The sequence below is a fragment of the Bidens hawaiensis genome, unplaced genomic scaffold (genome assembly GCF_021521415.1).
Source record: "Bidens hawaiensis isolate Kalapana, Puna unplaced genomic scaffold, B.hawaiensis_p1.1 tig00026381_1, whole genome shotgun sequence".
NCBI lineage: Eukaryota > Viridiplantae > Streptophyta > Magnoliopsida > Asterales > Asteraceae > Bidens > Bidens hawaiensis.
The window spans coordinates 162,466-182,822 of NW_027494244.1; the positions used below are offsets into that span (position 1 = coordinate 162,466).

Below are 20,357 nucleotides of genomic sequence, written 5' to 3' on the forward strand. Positions count from 1 at the left end.
AGGTCACCATCTAAAATGATTCATTTAACGATGATTCGTCGCTTGATCTTATGTCAGCCTAAAGTCCAACGAACGTGATCAATGAGACAAAATAATATTACTAACATCTAGTTTTTAGTATATGAAACTAAACTCCAGCACATGGTTATTATTATGATTCATAGATATGGTTATATACCTGCCTGTGGGCTCTGACACACGGTATTTGTATGTTCTTTTAACAACTTCAACAGCAGAAGCAAGAGATACACGGTGGCCAACTGAAACGGATATTGGTTTAAATGATCCATTACTTGAACGCATTGCCTGCGCAACAAAATTAAAATTAATAGACAAACTAATCGTAAGACCTTCTTCATTGACATCAGACAAAATCATATATTGGTTGCATCACAAATAAATGACAAACATCAAGGTTAAAAGGATTAAAATTATAGAGAATATCTTACTGCTCCGAAAGTGTTCCCTGAGTCCCCAGTTAAAGAGATGAAGTCTGCATTAAAGTTCTCTTTGGCTTCTAGAAGCTCCCTTACTCGGGATTTAGTAAGGCCATCCACGTGATGCAACTGAAAAGATAACCAATCACTCAGACCATCCACATGGGTATTTCTGTCCGAATACCTCGAAAAAGGTATAAATGCTAGAATGGAAGAGTGGCTTACATTCTTCCCTATGCCAATTGTAGGAAGATTAGCTAGAACCCCAAGATGGCAAGCTGAGCCAAAACCTGAATATAGAAAGTTCAATAACATGCAATTTACATTATATATAGCAACCTAGTCGATGATGATTCCATTTGTTATGATGGTGATCGGTAGCATTGCAACAGAGTGTGTGGCTGTTAATATATAAGAACCTACTTTGGTCATTTTACATTACCCGAATAAATTAAGCCAAACATTTAAAAAAAACAACTTATTAGCTTATTAGTAGTTCTTACCACAAAAACTAATCCAACTATTTTTTTAAAAGCTTCTTTTGAGAAAGACAGAAGTCAGTAAGCACTTTTGGAATTGAATAAGCAATCCCAAACGCCCTTGAAGTCACAACTGATGAAACTAACATCAGTTTGGTTGTTAGTTTGAGTAAAACAGATGTAAGAGTTGTTTTATTTATTAAATGATTACAGGATAAAACCAAAATTTCATATTTGCTATCGACTTCTAAAAGAATAATCAATTAGTTACATGACTATTTGCTCAACAAAATGTTTTTACAACATGGACGGGCGTTAAATATTTTAAATTACCTTTTTACCTTTATATTTAAGAAAAAACACCAAATCCACCAGACCCATTGTTTTCTTATCGCCGTTCCAGCAACACTATGAATCTAGACATTTCTAATCGATCTCAAGTTATTCAATCAATCGTAAGTACTTTCTTCTACCTACATGCATAACAACAACATGTTTACTTTTACCTGTAAAGTAATAAATTGAATCATATTAGTGTTTGTTATTATCATGTTCAAAGTGTTAAAAAGTTGTTAGGTTGTTAAGTGTAAAGAAGAAAAGTGTTGTAGTGAAAGTAATGTTTATTACTTGAATGTGTGAATAATACAAAGACAACTACATCTATTTATACACAAACAAACCCTAGCTTTCAACCCATAAAAGGCCCATGGGCTTTAACCAACTACATGGGCTAAAACCCTAATTATAACTAAATACAACTAACACTCCTCCTCAAGTTGGAGCATAGATGTTAATCATGCCCAACTTGTTACAAATAAAATCTATCTGAGCTTTCTGGAGCGGTTTAGTTAGAATGTCTGCTAGCTGAAAATTTGTCTTCACATGAACTGGTTGAATGGATGGAGGATCAGTTTGTGTGCCTACTACTCGATCTCTGATAAGGTGGCAGTCGACCTCAATATGTTTTGTCCTCTCATGGAATACTTGATTCTTGGCTATGTGAATGGCTGATTGACTATCATAGTATAACCGCATCAAGTCATTAGAAACAACCCCGAGTTCTATGAGAAGACGACGTACCCATTTCATCTCTGATGTTACATCTGCCATGGCTCTATACTCCGATTCGGCACTCAACCGGGAAACCGTGTGTTGTTTCTTACTCTTCCATGATACAAGATTTCCTCCAACAAACACACAATATGTTGGTACATGTGTCAGTAGTTCATAGTCTAGCAATTTGTAATCGAGTCTGTAATGTAATTATGTTTTGTTTATGTTTAGTTATGTAAAACGCGAAGTTGTCAACAAGTTCGCTATGGCGAACTTGTTGAATCAGCGAAGTTATTGACAACTTCGCCTGTGGCGAAGTTGTCGTGTTTATATACTGTTCAGCGAACAGTTTACAAAAAGTGAGTTTTAGGGTTTGTTTCAGTTGTTCAGTGAACGTGTTCGTGTCATAGTCTGTAACAGTGACCTCAGGTCACGTGGTTGTTATTAATATAACGTGGTTGGTTTATTGCTTTCGTGTTCGATCTCTACATACTCTACACTCGTATCTACCCACGCAGGGATTCCGCACCTGCGTTGTTAGCGACATCCCGTGTACGATCCGTCCAGGAACCTACAATTGGTATCAGAGCCATCGGCTCGATTGTGAGGTTCGGGATTTCACGCGGGTGTAGAAAACGTCTCGTTTGACCTATTCGCGGGACGTGTTTTTGTTGGGATTGTGTGTTGCTCGTGCTTGACAGTCATTTTCAAGCCATTGCATTGATCGGAAACTGCTGGATCGACGAAAACAGATCTGAACAGTTTCCTTGTTCATCGGGCGAAGTTATCGTTCTTCGGGCGAAGTTACCTTTCTTCAGGCGAAGTTGCCGTCACTGGAATTAGGGTTTTCGGCGAAGATATAAGGATTAGCGAAGTTAACCACAACTTCGCTTAACATCATAAGTTCGCCTTAGCGAAGTTATCCGCAACTTCGCTTCCCACCCAAGTTCGCTTAACTCCTAAGTTCGCTCATTCTAAGCGAAGTTATTTTTAACTTCGCCAAGTCTAGCGAATTTAAGAACTCAGCGAAGTTCTCTTTTCAGTGAAGTTAACTTTCAAGCGAAGTTATTCTTAACTTCGCCTACTGAGCTGTTTTAATATTTTTTTTGTATTTTCAGGTTTTTCAGGTTTTCGCAAGGATGTCGTCGATTAACATCTCCGATTTGGTCAAGATGGAAGTAGAAGCGGGGTCTGCCACTAAGGCCCCGAGGCTGATGAAAGGAACTGACTTCGTGGCATGGAAGGACAGATTCATCCAATACATCAAATACCAGGATGCCAAAATGTGGGTGTGCATCCAGGATGGATATATCCCTCCAACTGCGCAATACGAAGGTCGCGATGTGGTTAAGAAGTACAGCAAAATGGAGGACGAAGAGAAGAAAATGTACGAGGCCGAAAGCAAGGCCCATGCTGCGATAACAATGGCACTTCCTCAAGAGGTTCTCCATACGTTCCGAAAGTACACTTCTGCAAGAGAGCTTTGGGATGCTCTTGAAAATAGATTCGAGGGGAATGTGGGTATCCGTGCATCGAAGGTAAAACTTTTGAAGACCCAGTTCTCCGTCTTCAAATTTTTGAAGAACGAATCACTGGATGATATTATCATCAGATACTATCATCTAATGACAGAGCTCAGCAATTATTCAATTGCTTACCGAGAAGAAGAGATCGTTGAAAAGCTTCTCGATGCTCTCCCACCGAAGTGGGAAATGTACACCGTTCTTATGAGGGAAGACAGAGACTTTCCAAATTGTGATCTTGAAACGGCAGTAAACAAGCTCAGAACTTATGAGCTTAATATGGTTCGAAAAGAAACACCAACAGATCAGATACAAGACCCTGGTATGTATGGTGCAAAGGTTAAATCAGGCTCAAGTTCGAGGCCTGAATCTGCTGCTTATTACTCAAAAGGGGAGTCAGGTTCTGACTCTTCTCATGAAGGAAACGTCTCTGTAAACTCGAATGGTGACGTCTGTTTCGTTGCTGGAGGATCAAGTACTTCAAAGCCTCAAGCATCCTCGAGTAGTTTTTCTGCAAATGCCTCAAGCAATAATTATTCCAAGATGCCTATGAGTGTAAAATCTGCTGAAGAGCAGTTTGCAGTCTATGCATCATTTATTGCTTCCTACGAAAACTACATCCAGGGAAAGATTGTGGACCCTGCTGCTCTTGATGAGGATTACGACCAGATCGATGCTGATGATCTGGAGGAGATGGATTTGCAGTGGCAAATGGCAATGATTGTGAGGCGTGTGAAACGGTTTATGAACAAAACTGGAAGAAAGTTTGTTGGTGGTCGGCCCGGGTTCGACAAATCCAAGGTAAGGTGCTATAATTGTCAACAGTACGGGCACTTTGCCAAGGAATGCAGAAATGAGAGGGTTGAACGAGGACAAGGTCGACCTACACAACATTCTGGAGTTAACAGAGAGATTAACGCCATGTTGACCAGAGAAGCAGGTGAGTACAACTGGAACTCGCATTCAAGTGGTTCTGGTGAGCAAGCGAACATGGCTGAGGCTGAAGTGAAAGAATGTGAGAAGGTTGAAGGAATTGAGAAAGCTACTGAAGAAGAAACAGCTTTCATGGCAGATGACAAGGATAATCGCTCCGAGGTAAGTACTAAGGATATTTGTACTAGTTGTGAGAATTTGTCTGAGCAACTTAAAACGATAACTGATCAGTATGTCCATTTAGATGCTGACTTTAAAACTATTAAAGAAGATCACCATTTTACGAAAGCAAGAGAAACGAGTTATAAAATTAAAATAAAAGCATGTGAAAAAGACGTTCAAAGCTTAAAAATTAAACTTGCTGAGAAAATTGAAATAATTGATCTTAGTTATGAAGTTTTGGAGGAAAAAACTAAAGTGATTGCTGATCGGGATAAACAGATTGCTGACCACCAGGTAAAGGTGGTGGAACTGAACCGCAAACTTGAGCAGTTCAGGAATTCCTCGGCCATCCTTTATCACCTCGTGAGTGATCCAGGTACCTCTGCAAAGAGGGGAGGAATCGGATATAATGAAGTTCCACCACCCTTTAACCACAACTATACTTATAATCCGAGTGTTCAGAAATCTGTCGATTTCGAAGTTCCTCAGACAACTCCAATCAAGATTACAAGTGTAAAACCAAGTGTTAGCTGTGGAGAAACAAGTTCGAAAGTTTCTAATGTGAATATTTCTGTTTCGAGTCCAGTCTCATCGGATTCGGATAAGTTGTCCGAATCTGATCAGACAAAAGAAAAGGTAGGGTTACCCACCGATGGAGATAAAAATAAAGTTTCTAAAAAGAGTTCTCCACTCAATCCGTACGTCCCACCTTATGTGAGACGAACGGCTGGTAACACTACCTCTACATCCAAACCAACATTTGACAAGAAATTGGAGAGTCGGTGTTGCTTTAGATGTAACAAATTAGGGCATTTAGTTGCAGATTGCCCTCTGGAGCCGAGATTAAGAGGTGTGAAGCCAAATAAAACTGAGTATAAGCGTCATTTTGTTACTGCTAAAAATGAAAACTTTAAAAAATGCCAAAATGTAACGAATTCAAGTTTTCATAAAAACCAACCTCAGTTTTACAACCAAACCTCAAGATATAACACCTTCAATTCTCAAAGGTTTGGAAGGCATTACACACAATCTGCAGGGAGATTCCCTAACAGGACTTACAGAAATTATCCTGATGCTAACTTAAGAAAGCCAGGGTACGGGACGTATCGATCCAAGACCAATTGGTCTTGGGTCCCAAGATTCTAACTCTTTGTTTTATTGTGCAGGAACAGTTGAACAGGGCTGCAAACAATCTTTGGATTGTTGATAGCGGCTGTTCCAGGCACATGACAGGCAACAAACACTTGTTGCAAGACTTAAAACCTGTTCAGGGAGCTAGAGTTAGTTTTGCTGGTGAAAGCGGTGGAAGGATTACCGGTAGAGGAACTGTGTCGAATGGGAGAATGACACTTGAAAATGTAAACTTTGTGGAGGAATTAAAGCACAATCTGCTGAGTGTGTCGCAGATTTGTGATAAAGAGTACACTGTCCATTTCACAAAGAATGAAGCGATCGTATTGAAGCCTGGTTTTCAAATACCAGACGAATGGATAGTGATGAAAGCTCCACGTGAAACGAATACATATGTGATGGATATGAGGTCTACTGAAATGGCCACCAGAGAATCTTGTTTAATGACAAAAGCAAGCGAATCAGAATCAGAATTGTGGCACAGGAGAATGGGACATATTCATCTTCGGAAGATGAACTTCATTGTCAAGAATGGGCTTGTGATGGGCGTTCCCTTAAAAAGTTTTAACTTTGAAGACAAATGTATAGCATGCAAGAAGGGAAAGCAACACAAGAAATCCCATCTCACCAAGAAGATTAACTCAATTGCCGGTACTCTAGAACTACTTCATATGGATCTCTTCGGTCCCGTGAATGTACAAAGTCTAGGAGGTACCTCTTACTGCTTGGTGATCACTGATGACTACTCGCGATACTCGTGGGTATATTTTCTGAAAACGAAAGACGAGACGGCTCAAATGGTGAAGAATCTAATTACAAAAGTTGAGAACGTCATGAGTAAATCAGTTAAATTCATCAGAAGTGACAATGGGACAGAGTTCAAGAACTTTGAAATGGAAATTTTCTGTCTTCAGAAGGGAATTGAACATCAATACAGCGCTCCGTATACTCCGCAACAGAATGGAGTGGCTGAAAGGAAGAACCGAACGTTAATTGAAGGAGCCAGAACTATGCTGGCAGACTCGAAGCTTCCTGTGATGTTCTGGGCTGAAGCAGTTGCTACAGCCTGCTATGTTCTAAATAGGGTGTTAACAGTTAAGAAACTTGGAAAAACTTGTTACGAGCTTATGCACGGAAGGAAGCCCAACTTGTGCGGTCTTGAACCATTTGGGTCTCCTTGTTCGATTTTGAAGACTAATTCGAAATTTGGTGAAGTAGCTGATGAGGGAATCCTTGTCGGTTATGTTGTTGGGACTCCCAACAGACGGGTCTTCAATACGTCGACTTGCAAGGTGGAGGTGGTTTGTAACACCGACATTACTAGTTACCAACCGCCAAAACCAAGCAATGGACCTGCTGAGCTTTTCGACTATGTTAAACTTTTTAAGTCGTTTAACGTACCTAATTTGGAAATTTCTGAAGAAGACGAAAGAGCTGTGACGAAGATGATACTTGATGAGGAAGAGAATATATTGCAACATCAGATTTTTGAGAAATCTCAACCTTCCACATCAAACACGATCGATACCCCTGCGGCCTCAACTGAAGATGAATTTATTAATCCTTTTCACTCTCAGCCAGAAACAACCATAGATGAGATCTCTTCGAACTTGGAAGACAATTTACATGTCGGTGCTGTTCCGACCACGAGAATTCACAAAGATCACCCATTGGAGAACGTTATAGGTGATGTTTCCTCCAGTGTACAAACCAGAAGTAGCTTGGATGAGCACACCTGTGTTTATACAAGCATAAAAGAAACGGGTATAATGAATGAATGTTTGTACTCCTGCTTTATAAGCCAAATTGAACCAAAGAATTATCAAATGGCTTTAAAGGACAGCTCGTGGGTCGAAGCCATGCAAGAAGAGTTGGCTCAGTTCGAGAAAATGGAAGTTTGGACCTTGGTTGAAAAACCAAGAAATGTGCATGCTATAGGCACAAAATGGGTGTTCAAATGTAAGAGAGATGATAAGGGAATAATTGTAAGAAATAAGGCGAGGCTGGTTGTTAAAGGTTTTAATCAGCAAGAGGGTATTGATTACAATGAGGTGTTTGCTCCTGTTGCCCGGTTAGAAGCGATTCGATTGTTTTTGGCGTTTGCTGCATTTAAAAAGATGAAGGTATTTCAGTTGGATGTGAAGAGCGCGTTTCTAAACGGGGAAGTTGATGAGGTTGTGTATGTTGAGCAACCTCCGGGTTTTCCTGACCCAGACTTTCCTGATCACGTATACAGGTTGAGCAAGGCGTTATATGGGTTACATCAGGCACCTCGTGCCTGGTATTCGACGTTATCGGACTACTTGCTGGAAAATGGTTTTGAAAGAGGATTGATTGACAGTACGTTGTTTGTGAAGAGAGAAGGATGTGACTTCCTACTGGTTCAAGTCTACGTGGATGATATCATTTTTGCTGCATCAAGAGTATCCATGTGTCAGGATTTTGAAGCTGTCATGAAGAACCGATTCGAGATGAGTGCTATGGGCAAATCCGAAAGAATCTCATTTGAAAGGTGCAAAGAGGATTCTACGGTATCTCAAGGGCAAGCCGAAGCTGGGGTTGTGGTACCCAAAGGGAGGAGACGTTGAACTGGTGGCGTATACAGATTCTGATTATGGTGGATGCAATCAGAGTCGGAAGTCAACGACGGGAGGCTGTCAGTTTCTTGGAGGAAGATTAGTTTCCTGGCAGTGCAAGAAACAGACATCAGTTGCAATTTCAACATGCGAAGCTGAATATATGGCAGCATCCAACTGCTGCTCTCAGGTTTTGTGGATTCAGCAACAATTGCGCGACTATGGTCTGAATTTCTTACTCACTCCTATTTTAATTGATAACACTGCCGCCATCTCAGTAATTAACAATCCCGTGAAACACAGTAAAACTAAGCATATTGACATTCGTCATCACTTCATACGGGATTGTGCTGAGAAGAAACTGATCAAGATCGAAAAAGTTGATACACTTGAAAATTTTGCTGACTTGTTTACAAAAGCGTTTGATAAATCCAGATTTCAAAACCTAATTGAGCTGAACGGGATGATCAATCCCGAGTAACCATGCCTTTGTGTTTGTTTAAAAAAAAAAAAAAAAAAAAAAAATTTTGTCACTATTGCTTAAAATTAGTCGGTTACCTCAGTTTGATGGACATATCCTCGGATATGTATTGGTCCTCGTTTCGACTTAGAGAATGAGGATAGCCATTAACCGGAAGACTGAAAGTGACCGGGGCAGTTATGACGTGTGTTCTTTCAGTTGCTGAAAATTAGTCGGTCATTCTTAGTAAGAAGGACACATACTTGTATGTGGTCGGTCCAGTTGATCCATTGGATCTTCAGGATAGCCGTTTACCTGACGACTTTGACGTGATCGGGGCGATTGAAATCAAAATTTTTTTTAAATGGGAAATGAAATTACTTTTCAAGTCTACTACTTCGTAAGAAGTTCTTTGCTGTGTTTAACAGAAAATTGATCCAACCTTGGAAAATGATATATATACTGATTGTGTGTGCTTAACTAGTGAAGTTATTAGGCTTAAAAGGCTTTAGAACAGTCATTGTATGTCATGGTAAATTTTTATGGTGCGTAAAAGTGTATGTGATACTAACTTAAACTACTCGAATTTACGTGGAAACTCCTTAAGAGTTTTGAATGTCTTCACACATATCTTTCCGAATGATAGGCAGAAAAGCGACTACCCAGTCATACACGAGCCCGTGAGTGTTCTGATTCCCGTGAGGAAAGCTTGTCAAGACACTGCAGTGATCCAGATTCGGGACTTGCAGTAGTTTAGTACTCCGAAGTCAATAAGAAGTTTGGTTAAAAAAAAAAAAAAAAAAAAAAAAAAAACATGTATATTTTTAGTACTTATGAGACATAATAACAATCAAGACTTCTCATGTCTGGAGTAAGAAGAGAACGGGAAGCTGACAACGAGTATATACAAGTTAATCAGACACTATGGGTCGAAGTCAACTCGGGGTGACTTGGGTATAGCCAAATACGCTTTGAGAATAGATAGAAGACTTCATTATCTCTGAGTTGTTGTCTACTTAAATTTTGAGCTTAACTGAACCTTAATCTGTATCACAGAAACAATGAAAACCATTTAAGTTATTTACATGCTTACAACCTGTTTCTCTATGTCATAATACAGCTAAACACGGATCCAAAGTGACAGTCACATAGTTAGTATGATTCCTGTTGGGATCTTTTCTATAACATAGTGGTCCCTGACTAGACTGAAATTTGATCCCTTATTTCGTAAAGTTTTTCTATTTTTGTAGTTGTGTTATTGAAAAACTGGTTACTTGGACATTATCATTTTTGTTTAACTCTTTTTGGAAACTTCTAGTGTTAACTGCAAGATTATTCAAACTTAAAGGGCTGATTTTGAAAATACGGGCGAAGTTGTTGAATTCGGCGAAGTTGTGCTTAACTTCGCCTAGGCGAAGTTAAACGTAACTTCGCCTGAACAAACTCAGCCCTATATAAGGCTTTTAAAACAGTAACAGTATCATTTATTTTCGAAATTCCGGCGAACTTGTTATAAAAACCATTATATCCGGCGATCTTGTTTTCATTCCGTTTTCGATCTTGTGTTCCTAGTTTCTACTATACTCGTGGTATGTGTTGTCAATATCATCCAAACATACTCGTTCATTATAGTTTTAACCGGTTCGAGACCTCGGGTCGTCGAACCTTCAAAACCATGATTTTCACCCTTGTGTTACGTGTTCATGGACGTCCTTTACGTCTCAATATCATTACTCTATGTTGTTAATCACTGATGGATCGTCAAATCGGTCCGAAAACATCGGATCTAAACCCTTGAATCTGAACAGTCGCCGTTTCAGATTCAGGCGAAGTTAAGGTTTAGGCGAAGTTATCCACAACTTCGCCAGGATTTTAATTTCGCCAGTGGCGAAGTTATCCGTAACTTCGCCTTGAACTCAAGTTCGCCTGTGGCGATGTTGCGATTCGGCGAAGTTATCATCAACTTCGCCTATGCCATTTTACTTAACAGTTTTTAGACGAAATTATAGTTGAAGCGAAGTTGTTCCCAACTTCGCCTCACCTATAAGTTCGCCTGTACAGGTTTAATCACAACTTCGCTCGTGGTACATAGCGAACTTGTGAGCTGCTTACACACTGTCTAACTTGTTTTGTTTGGTGCAGATATGGCTGCTATTGGTGGTGCTGGTGGTGATGATGGTGATGAGCAACGACAATTCTTTCCAGCCCATAACCAGTACATCACGTTAGATCCAGACGCACGAGGCGTCGAAGACTACAGGGAGATTATTACGTTTCTCCTACGATCAAGAGTCTTTCACGCGCTGACAAATACACTGCCTATTTCTCTGCCTAACATTGAAGACTTTTGGCAGACAGTGTACTACGATTGCAGGCCTGAGCCTCCGGTGATGCGAGCAACCGTAAATGGTCACAACATACAGTTTTCCTCGGAAGACATACGGTTGGCTCTGCAGTTCGGTGAAGAAACTAGAGATGACCCAACGGAGTTCGTAGCTCCTTTCCGGGATGGAGCTTATTTGAGGATGGGTTATTCGGGTCCGCTGGGGGACTCGCAGAGGAGGAAAGGGTTTCTGCTGGATCAGTGGCGCTTCCTGATGCATGTTTTAATAGTATGCATGTCCGGCAGGAAGGCAGGAACAGACGGGATGGGCGCGACGATGCAGTCGGCCATGATAGCGCTGACTTACAACCGCAGATATTCATTCAGTCAGCTAATCTTTTACGAGATTGATCGTCAGCGAAGGGCTGTGGCGCGCGAGCGATTCACTATGTATCCTCGTTTCTTACAGATGATTTTAAATCATGTCGCTCCGTCGCTGCCACAGAGACGCCCAATAAGATACGTAGAATGCGTGACGAAACGTATCTTTGCTCAGTGCCGCACCTCGAGCACTCGTAGCAAGCCTGAGCTGCGTCCCAGGCATACTCCTTTATTCGGGTATCTCATCAACCCGGAGTATGTTCCTGCAGGAGGGGACGAGTTCAGAGACCCCCAACCACATCCGGCGGCAGCACCTCATGCTGTATCAGCTGCGCCTGTGGTTTCTACTGTTGCCTCTGCTGCTGTGCCAGCTACTGTATCTCATGCTGTGTCTACTGCTGAAGACGTTGATCTTAATGCTGCCTTTGGCGTACATGGTGTGTTTGATATGGATGTCTCGGGTCCTCAATTTATGGATGTTACCAGAGCAGCTACTTCGGTTGCTGACTCTGATCTAGACGAGACGTTTGCTGAGGCAAGAAGACTTATGGTGTCTCGGGAACGGACTACGGGAAAGAGACCGAGAACGGAAAACGAGGATGAGGAAGAAGTTGATGAAGAGGAGGCAGTGCAGATTGTGCTTAGACGTTCAAGAAGAGAACAGAGAGGTATAGGTTCGGGAGCTGGAGAATCTTCAAGGCTAGTACGTTTTGCTCCACCTGCCTTGTCTGGTATGTCTCTTATTACTACTACAGCACAGGTTACAGCGGCCGAGACGTCGGTCCCAGCAATTGTGTCCCTACCACCCCAACCGCTTAATCCACCGGTGGTAGTTGCACGATTTGTGGAGTCGACAATCACTTCTACTGCAGGGTTACCAAGTGTACCACCTGCGGTCACTTCTCCTGATGTCCCGCCAACTCCAACGCCTACTTCAGATTCCGAGAGGATTACTTCACTAGAGCGGATTGTTGCTGATCAGACAAAGACCATTCAGAGCCTAGTGGAATCCAATCGACTACAAGCAGCCCTCCTGGTAGAACACGGTAAAATTATATATGCCTTCAAGGCATTCTTGGCATCTCAGGGGGAGAAGACGTGTAGGGGTGATGAGTTGAGGACTAAACGAAGAGAAGATCATGACGATGATCCCAATGCACCAGAAGGTGCAGGTGGTGAGCTGCCAAGAACCTCTCAGGCTCTTGGGGCTTCCACAACTGAGGGGGAGTCTACAAATGCAGCTGGTGATGATGTTGTAGCAGTTGATAATGATGATGATGTTGAAGACATGATAGATGCATTGAAAGAGTTGGATGAGGAGGATGATGTGCTGCCAGTGGATGAGATTGAGAGGATTGGAGAACAGATTACAGTTGAAAACGTATTAGAAGAAAGTGAGATTGTTGATAACTCCGTGGAACATGAGATTCCGGAGGTTGACGGAAAAGGTTTGGGTGATGAGAATGCTGAGGAAGATGCTGAGTGGGAGGAACAACCGAACTGGAAGGAAGGTTGTGCCCACTGGTTCGTAAAGACGAAGAAGCCGGCGGTCCCTAAGATGTTCAGAAAAAGTTACAATATTAAGGGATACGCGGAAGCCAAGAAAGGTATTATCTGCTGGTTATACGACGAGCAGCTACGGCTCTTTGTGATCAAGAGGTACGATGGCGTTCAGTACTTCCAGAGAAAGTTGAGATCTCTAAACACACTGCCAGAATGTGAAGTAAAAGATCTAGCCAGATTGGGATTGGTAAACAGAAGCGAAGATAACATGGCTAGAATCATTGCGAAGATCGTGTGGAAAGAGTGCGTTAAAGAGAAAAAGTTTGAGCTACTGAAACCAAAAAAATGAAAACTTGTCGAAGACAAGGATAGAGATCTGAGAGTTGATGGAAAACCTTGGATGGTTATGAAATACAAACCGATCCGGTGCCTTAAAGAAGTACCGATGAAGTTCATGCCCAAGGACGTGCTCAAAGATCTAAAATGGTGGTACGTAGATTGCGAGACAGCTGAGGCGGTAATGGAAGATGAGGATGAACAAGAAGTACTTCGGGTTTACGACCCGATGCATCTTGTTAATCTATCGAAGGCTGATCTGAAGGCGCTCAACGAAAAGAAGATCTTCTACATTCCTGCTTGGAAGGATCAAGCTAGGAAATATCAACGGGTGGTGTCGGTATGTGTTAGAGAAGGGGCGCACGCGTAGAGATGAAAGATTACAAGACTCAAGATTTGAAGATCAAGATATGAAGCTACTGCCAAGGGGGAGTCTGTTGGTACATGTGTCAGTAGTTCATAGTCTAGCAATTTGTAATCGAGTCTGTAATGTAATTATGTTTTGTTTATGTTTAGTTATGTAAAACGCGAAGTTGTCAACAAGGTCGCTATGGCGAACTTGTTGAATCAGCGAAGTTATTGACAACTTCGCCTGTGGCGAAGTTGTCGTGTTTATATACTGTTCAGCGAACAGTTTACAAAAAGTGAGTTTTAGGGTTTGTTTCGGTTGTTCAGTGAACGTGTTCGTGTCATAGTCTGTAACAGTGACCTCAGGTCACGTGGTTGTTATTAATATAACGTGGTTGGTTTATTGCTTTCGTGTTCGATCTCTACATACTCTACACTCGTATCTACCCACGCAGGGATTCCGCACCTGCGTTGTTAGCGACATCCCGTGTACGATCCGTCCAGGAACCTACACAATATCCGGTGGTAGATCGTCGAGAAATCGGACAACCTGCCCGATCTGCATCTGAGAACCCTGATATCCGACCATCTCCTTCTTCCGTGAAGGCACCCACACGACAATGACCCTGATCAGAGTATAATATACCCAAACCAGGTGAGGTCTTAAGATATCTTAAGACACGAATGGCAGCATCCCAGTGACCGGTGTATGGTGCAGCCATAAATTAGCTCAGAACACTAACAGTAAAGGAGATATCCGGTCGTGTGACGGTTAAATAATTAAGTTTACTAACCAACCGTCTGTATCGCTCAGGATCTTTCATTGGATCTCCTTCCTTTGGGAGGAGTTTCTTTGTAGGAAGCATTGGGGTATCAACAGGTTTACAACCCAGTAAGCCACATTCAGTCAACATATCAAGGACATACTTTCGTTGGGAGAGAAGTATTCCTTGTGGAGAGCGAGATACTTCTATGCCAAGGAAATACCTCAATCGACCTAAGTCGCTGACCTGAAACTGAGACTGAAGAAACTGCTTGAGTTCGGTGATCCCGACCTCGTCATTACCTGTGATTATAATGTCATCCACATAAACAACTACGATAATCCTCTTTCCTTTCTGGTGTCTAAAGAAGACAGAGTGATCGTAAGCACTCCGAGTCATCCCAAACTGTCCCATAACACTAGAGAATCAACCAAACCATGCCCTGGGAGACTGTTTAAGACCATATTGAGAACGACGTAGTCTGCAAACTTTCGAGGCCTCCTCCTCAACAACTAACCCAGGTGGCTGCTCCATATATACCTCCTCCTCAAGAACACCATTAAGAAAGGCGTTCTTGACATCAAGCTGGTGGAGCGGCCAATGATTAATGGAGCAAGAGCGATACAAATACGGACAGATGGCATTTTAGCAACTGGCGAGAAGGTTTCATCATAATCAATGCCATTTGCCTGAGAATACCCTTTTGCGACCAACCGAGCCTTCAAGCGGTGTAAGGAGCCGTCCGGGTGTAGTTTAACCGTAAACACCCAACGGCAACCAACAATACGCTTCCCTTTAGGAAGTGTTTCAAGATCCCATGTATGATTGGACTTTAGAGCCCCAATTTCATCTTCCATAGCCTTTCGCCATCCTGCGTGAGCGAGAGCGCTCGTCACATTTTTGGGAATCGGGTAGAAATCAAGAGTAGTGGTGTACGCATGAGATTCAGGAGATAGGTGGGTGTAGGCAACATAGTCATGAATTGGGTAACGAGTGCATTTCCGGGGTTCTTTGCGAAAAGAAATAGGTATATCGGGTAGTGGTGCACCAGGAGGATCATAAACGGGTGTATCAGGGGTAGTTTCTGGTAAAGGTGTCGGATCGGGTAAGGATGTAACAGTGAGAGGTGTAGTGAAAGAAGAAGAGTGTTGTAGTGAAAGTAATGTTTATTACTTGAATGTGTGAATAATACAAAGACAACTACATCTATTTATACACAAACAAACCCTAGCTTTCAACCCATAAAAGGTCCATGGGCTTTAACCAACTACATGGGCTAAAACCCTAATTATAACTAAATACAACTAACATTATGCTTTTAATAAATACAAACTATTTAAGCATTCAAACACAAATTTTAGTCAATGATCATTCCAAAAGGAATAATGAATATTTTTGGTTTTTGGATTTCAAGAGAATGATTTAAGATGGGGATGGTGTATTATTATAAGAACTTTCGTAAATAACAAAAATGATGGGAGAATCTATACACACTAACCGCGACACTAATCAACCCCTACGGGTGTGACGCTTATACGGCCGTTTATATACATTTTTACACGTTACAATGAAGGGCAAAGAACTATACGTCCATTCACGAGTAATAGTCTGGGCTAAATGCCATCTTACATGTACATGCCTTCACCAGGTTTAGATCGCATGTTTCATGCCATCACCAAAACATAAAACCCTTGTTTTATAGATGAAACAACTGATGCGACATGAGAGGATCTGCATGGGACAGACAACTTTGCAGGTGGCATAATTTTCTTAACACCCAAAATGATTCATGAACAACAACAAAAAAAATGTATGTGCATGCTTGCATCTTCTATATGTATAATTTCGCTAGTGATGTCCCAAAATATATAGAAAATGTCACACTCAAAATAAAAATACATCTTTAAAACCTCTCACTAATTCAATATTCACATGAACACTCAAATATTTGACTCTATACCCCCAACAATCTGTTGAACATGTATATATCCACAGTAAAAGAAATTCATTTACTTTTTAACTTTGCTTCCAGTTTGTGATGATTCTAAACTTCCACCAAGTGCAGCTGCAGCAGATTCCACATGTGTAAGCAAATGATTGTAAATCTTTTTCTTTATCCGATCAACCGGCTGTAAATTTTCTCCTTCATTTTTACCAGTCTCAATCTTATCTAACCAACCGTTCACACTCTTGAGCTGAGTCAGCATATCCGCAATCCTACCATTATCAGATGATGTGGCAGTGCTGACATCAGCATCCAAGAATCTTTCAAGAAACCCCAAGAACCAATTTTGTGACTCCGCTTGTAACATTTGTGCCAGCTGTACTGTCTCTTCAAGACCGCATCCTTTTTCCCACTTTGTTGACTTTTGGTCAACTTCTGGCTTTGGAGTTGCTGAGCTGGCAATCTTTGTGTTGACTGGTTGGCGGGGTTTGACTTGCGGTTTTGGTGTGGGCCTGTCGAGCAGTACTGTCGGCTTATTGGCGGTAGAAGATGGCGGTTGTTTGCTGTACACTGAGAAAGATGATAAATTGGTGATGATGGCAGCATTAACCCAAAGATTTGCTTGTTTTTGTCGGTCTGATTTGACTTTTAAGTGTTCTTCTGATGGGGTTTCTTCACAGTCGGATGATGAATCACGAATGACGATTTTAAATAAAGATTCAGCAATTTGATGAGCATTGTTTAAGCTAGTGTACATTGATAAAAACTGTTCAACAGTAGGCTGTGGGTTGTCTTCTTTTGCAGAAGAACATATATCAGAATATGTGCTGTCACATAAAAAAATTCATGAATTAGGAAACATAATATCAAGAAAGTAGATGTTATCATTATTTTTCATTTTTTCAGCTACAAAGTACCTTATACATTGGAGTATGTTTTCGGCAACTGAAGCCTCTAACATAGCTTCCATTGCAGCCATTTGTGCAGCATCTCTATGCTTCATGACTTCCTACATAATAATAACTCAAGTTTCAAAAGTGATTATTTTGTATTAAGTAATCGGTACAAGATATTTAGCTATAATGGTTCTGCTTCAAAGTTATGATACTACAAGAGTATATAAGTAACTTAACAAAAATTCATAGTCAATTTTGCTGCAGCTAGTATGAAAAACTAATTGTTATCCAATAATTAATACTAGGCCTGTAAACGAACCGAAGTTCAATGGGAAGTTCATTTACGTTCATTTATTTAATAAACGAATGGACAAGAACAAAAAAAATTGTTTATTTAGTTAAACGAACGAACATGAGCATGTGTCTCGTTTGTTCATTTAGGTCATAAAAGTTTGTACATTTAAAGTTGTTTAAGTTCGTTCATTTATGTTCATTAGTTTATGTTTGTTAAAGTTTTTTCATTTATATTCGTTAATATATTCATTTTGATTTTTTAGGCCCGTTAAAATGAAGCCTAATTTTAATAACCTTTAGGCCCAACACATTATTGTTCACATTTACGTTTAATTAACTCAGTTTTGCTCGTCATTTTTGTTCAGTTATGCTTGTTCATTTACATTCGTGAACGTTCGTTTATATTGATAACGAAAAAACATAAACGAATATGAACACGCTCATTAACTTAACAAACACGAACAAGAAAATCCTGTTCGTTTAGTTGTTCAGGTTTGATAGTTTGTTAGGTTAAAGTTAAACGAACGAACACAAACATACTTCGTTCGTGTTCATTTGATTCATTTACGGGCCTAGTGCTACTTCAAAATTCTGATACTACAAGGGTATATAAGTAATTTTTTACAAAAAGTTTAATAATCGATTAAGAACATACCTTTCCAAGATTTGCAATGGGTGAAGGGAGTGAAGACCAATCAGTCAAAGTCAACCACTTATTACTAAGAGAAACCTTAACCATGTTTCTTGGCAACCCATTATTAGAAACCTCTGATGACGATTTCCTCGCAGACGATGATGATTTATGTTTATTAATTAATTGATGATTATCAATCGAAACTCCAGTTTTAGTAACTTTATTAACCGGTGTCTGAAACTTAGTGTCCTCTTTAGATGGCATCCTTTCACTTATTGATTTTCTTGAAGTCTGCATCAGAAGATTATTTATTTGCATCCATAAATCAGAAACGAGAACCGCTAAGCAAATAAAAATTGGAAAACAAGAAAACTTCCTAGTAAGATGCTCAAACCTCAATAATTAATAAATTAAGAATATTTAACTAGGAAAGCACTATCATAAAAACTTTTTAAAATAGCATACTATACACTACAGTAACACTTTTTTGTTATTATCTTGATAAATCGGTCAAAAGGAGTGTAACGTGTATTCAAATGATCACAATGTCCTATATCAGTTTATCTACAACAGATTATATTATCATCTTAGTAGTATAACTTTCATAATCATAGTTAGGCATGTAAACTAAATGAACTGAACTTTCAGTGAACAGTTCGTGAACCATTCGGCGGGAAGTTCGCTTATGTTAATTTATTTAATAAACGAACGAACATGAGCATTTTGTTCACTCAGTTAAACGAACGAGCATGAGAACGCATGTCTCGTTTGTTCATTTATGTTCTTGAACGTTTACAAGCATAATCATATTTATACATTAAGTTACAACTACTGCAGCATCAAGCCATTAATGTATTTTATACCGTCAAATATAATATAAAAGGAACAAGGTAAAGAAAAGTGCTCACAGAAGTAACCCGAGCTTCAGGCTTCAAATACTTTTTGGTAACATCCAATTTTCGAGTTCTCAAATCCATATTACCCTCCCAACTCTTCCTTAAAACCTTATGACCCAATTCAACACCCTGAACAAAATTCTTTGTCGAGCTTCCCGTTCCAAATTTTTTCACATTAGTACTCACTTTTCCGCCCAATTTCAACTTACCAACCGTCTTATCCGACCTTTCAATTCCAGCCTGCTGCTTAATCCCATTTGAAAACTTCTCAAACGAACCCGGCAACGAATAACAACTCACAGAAGACGAAGACAATCCACGTGAATTAAACGATTTTGCTTTTAACCACTTTGTATCAACCAAATCCGTCCCCACCTTCGACATTTGTGATTTAGATCTTGCCAAAACCGGTATACCACTTTTCTTATTATCCACTTGATTCAATCTCACTCCTTTTGAAACGGAGCTGGAGCCATTACATTTATTATTATTATTATTAAGAAACCTTAAAGAGTGGGTAGCCACTATATCTTCAGGGGTACCAATACAAGGGTGTCGCCCGGGTACAGGGCGACACCCTCGTAAAATAGGTACCGGAGAGGCTGACTGCAGCCTCTCCACAAACACATACTGACCCAGTTGAATCTTATCACTCGAAATAAGATCAATCTGTTCGTCAGGTAACGTCACATACGTGGCGTGGGACGAATCCGATACCTTTATGTAAAACCCTTGGTTTTTCAAAAACTCACAACCAGATAAAGAAGGAACAATGCTTATTACTTGTAGCAAAGATGATCTGTGTTCACCACCAACTTTAACATTTGTGTTCATGTGTTGAAGCAGCTTTAACAACACACCAGGGACCAAAGTTGTCATTGTTGTCGGTGATTTTAATATGCATCACACCGGTTTATAATCTGTAAAGTTAACAGAATACTCGGATCAAGATTCTTTGTATGAACTCAAGAAATCATTCGAATTGAACCCATAATTTGAAATGGTTTGTTGACACCGACAAAAATGTAGAAGCAGAGAGAAAGACAGAGAATATATAAAAATAAAAATAAAATTAGGTGTACCGACGGAGTATTTTGAGATTAATGAAATGTATAATTGAGGAGGCAGTTAATGTTAATATAAAATGAACAATAATAGAATAGAATGAATGAAACAGTAAAGGCAGAGAAGACAAATGGCATTGATTGCAGTTTGGTAGATGTTTTTGTGAGAATATAGACTGATGTTTAGTTGAAGAGGTTTTGGTACACAGAATGAATTCT

At 40.2% G+C, this 20,357-nt stretch overlaps 1 protein-coding gene across 1 annotated transcript; it reads right to left on the reverse strand.

The window, feature by feature from the left end:
* Positions 1–449: 449 nt before the first annotated feature.
* LOC143573330 (uncharacterized) lies at positions 450–20,130 on the reverse strand. The gene is made up of 6 exons (XM_077058237.1): positions 19,087–20,130; positions 18,200–18,469; positions 17,272–17,363; positions 16,423–17,181; positions 663–727; positions 450–566 (listed from the first exon to the last, which is right to left on the reverse strand). The coding sequence occupies exons 1-5, from the start codon at positions 19,951–19,953 to the stop codon at positions 691–693; spliced, it is 2,025 nt and encodes a 674-aa protein (XP_076914352.1). The 5' UTR covers positions 19,954–20,130; the 3' UTR covers positions 450–566; positions 663–690.
* Positions 20,131–20,357: the final 227 nt, after the last annotated feature.

What these genes read in the sequence shown, in the direction of transcription:
- LOC143573330 (XM_077058237.1), bottom strand. Translation starts at nt 19,953, where the DNA reads ATGACAACTTTGGTCCCTGGTGTGTTGTTAAAGCTGCTTCAACACATG. An exon ending in CCATTGCAAATCTTGGAAAG is followed by an intron (nt 17,364 to 18,199) that starts GTATGTTCTTAA and finishes ATTATTATGTAG; the next exon opens with GAAGTCATGAAGCATAGAGA. An exon ending in ACTGGAAGCAAAGTTAAAAA is followed by an intron (nt 728 to 16,422) that starts GTAAATGAATTT and finishes TTCTATATTCAG; the next exon opens with GTTTTGGCTCAGCTTGCCAT.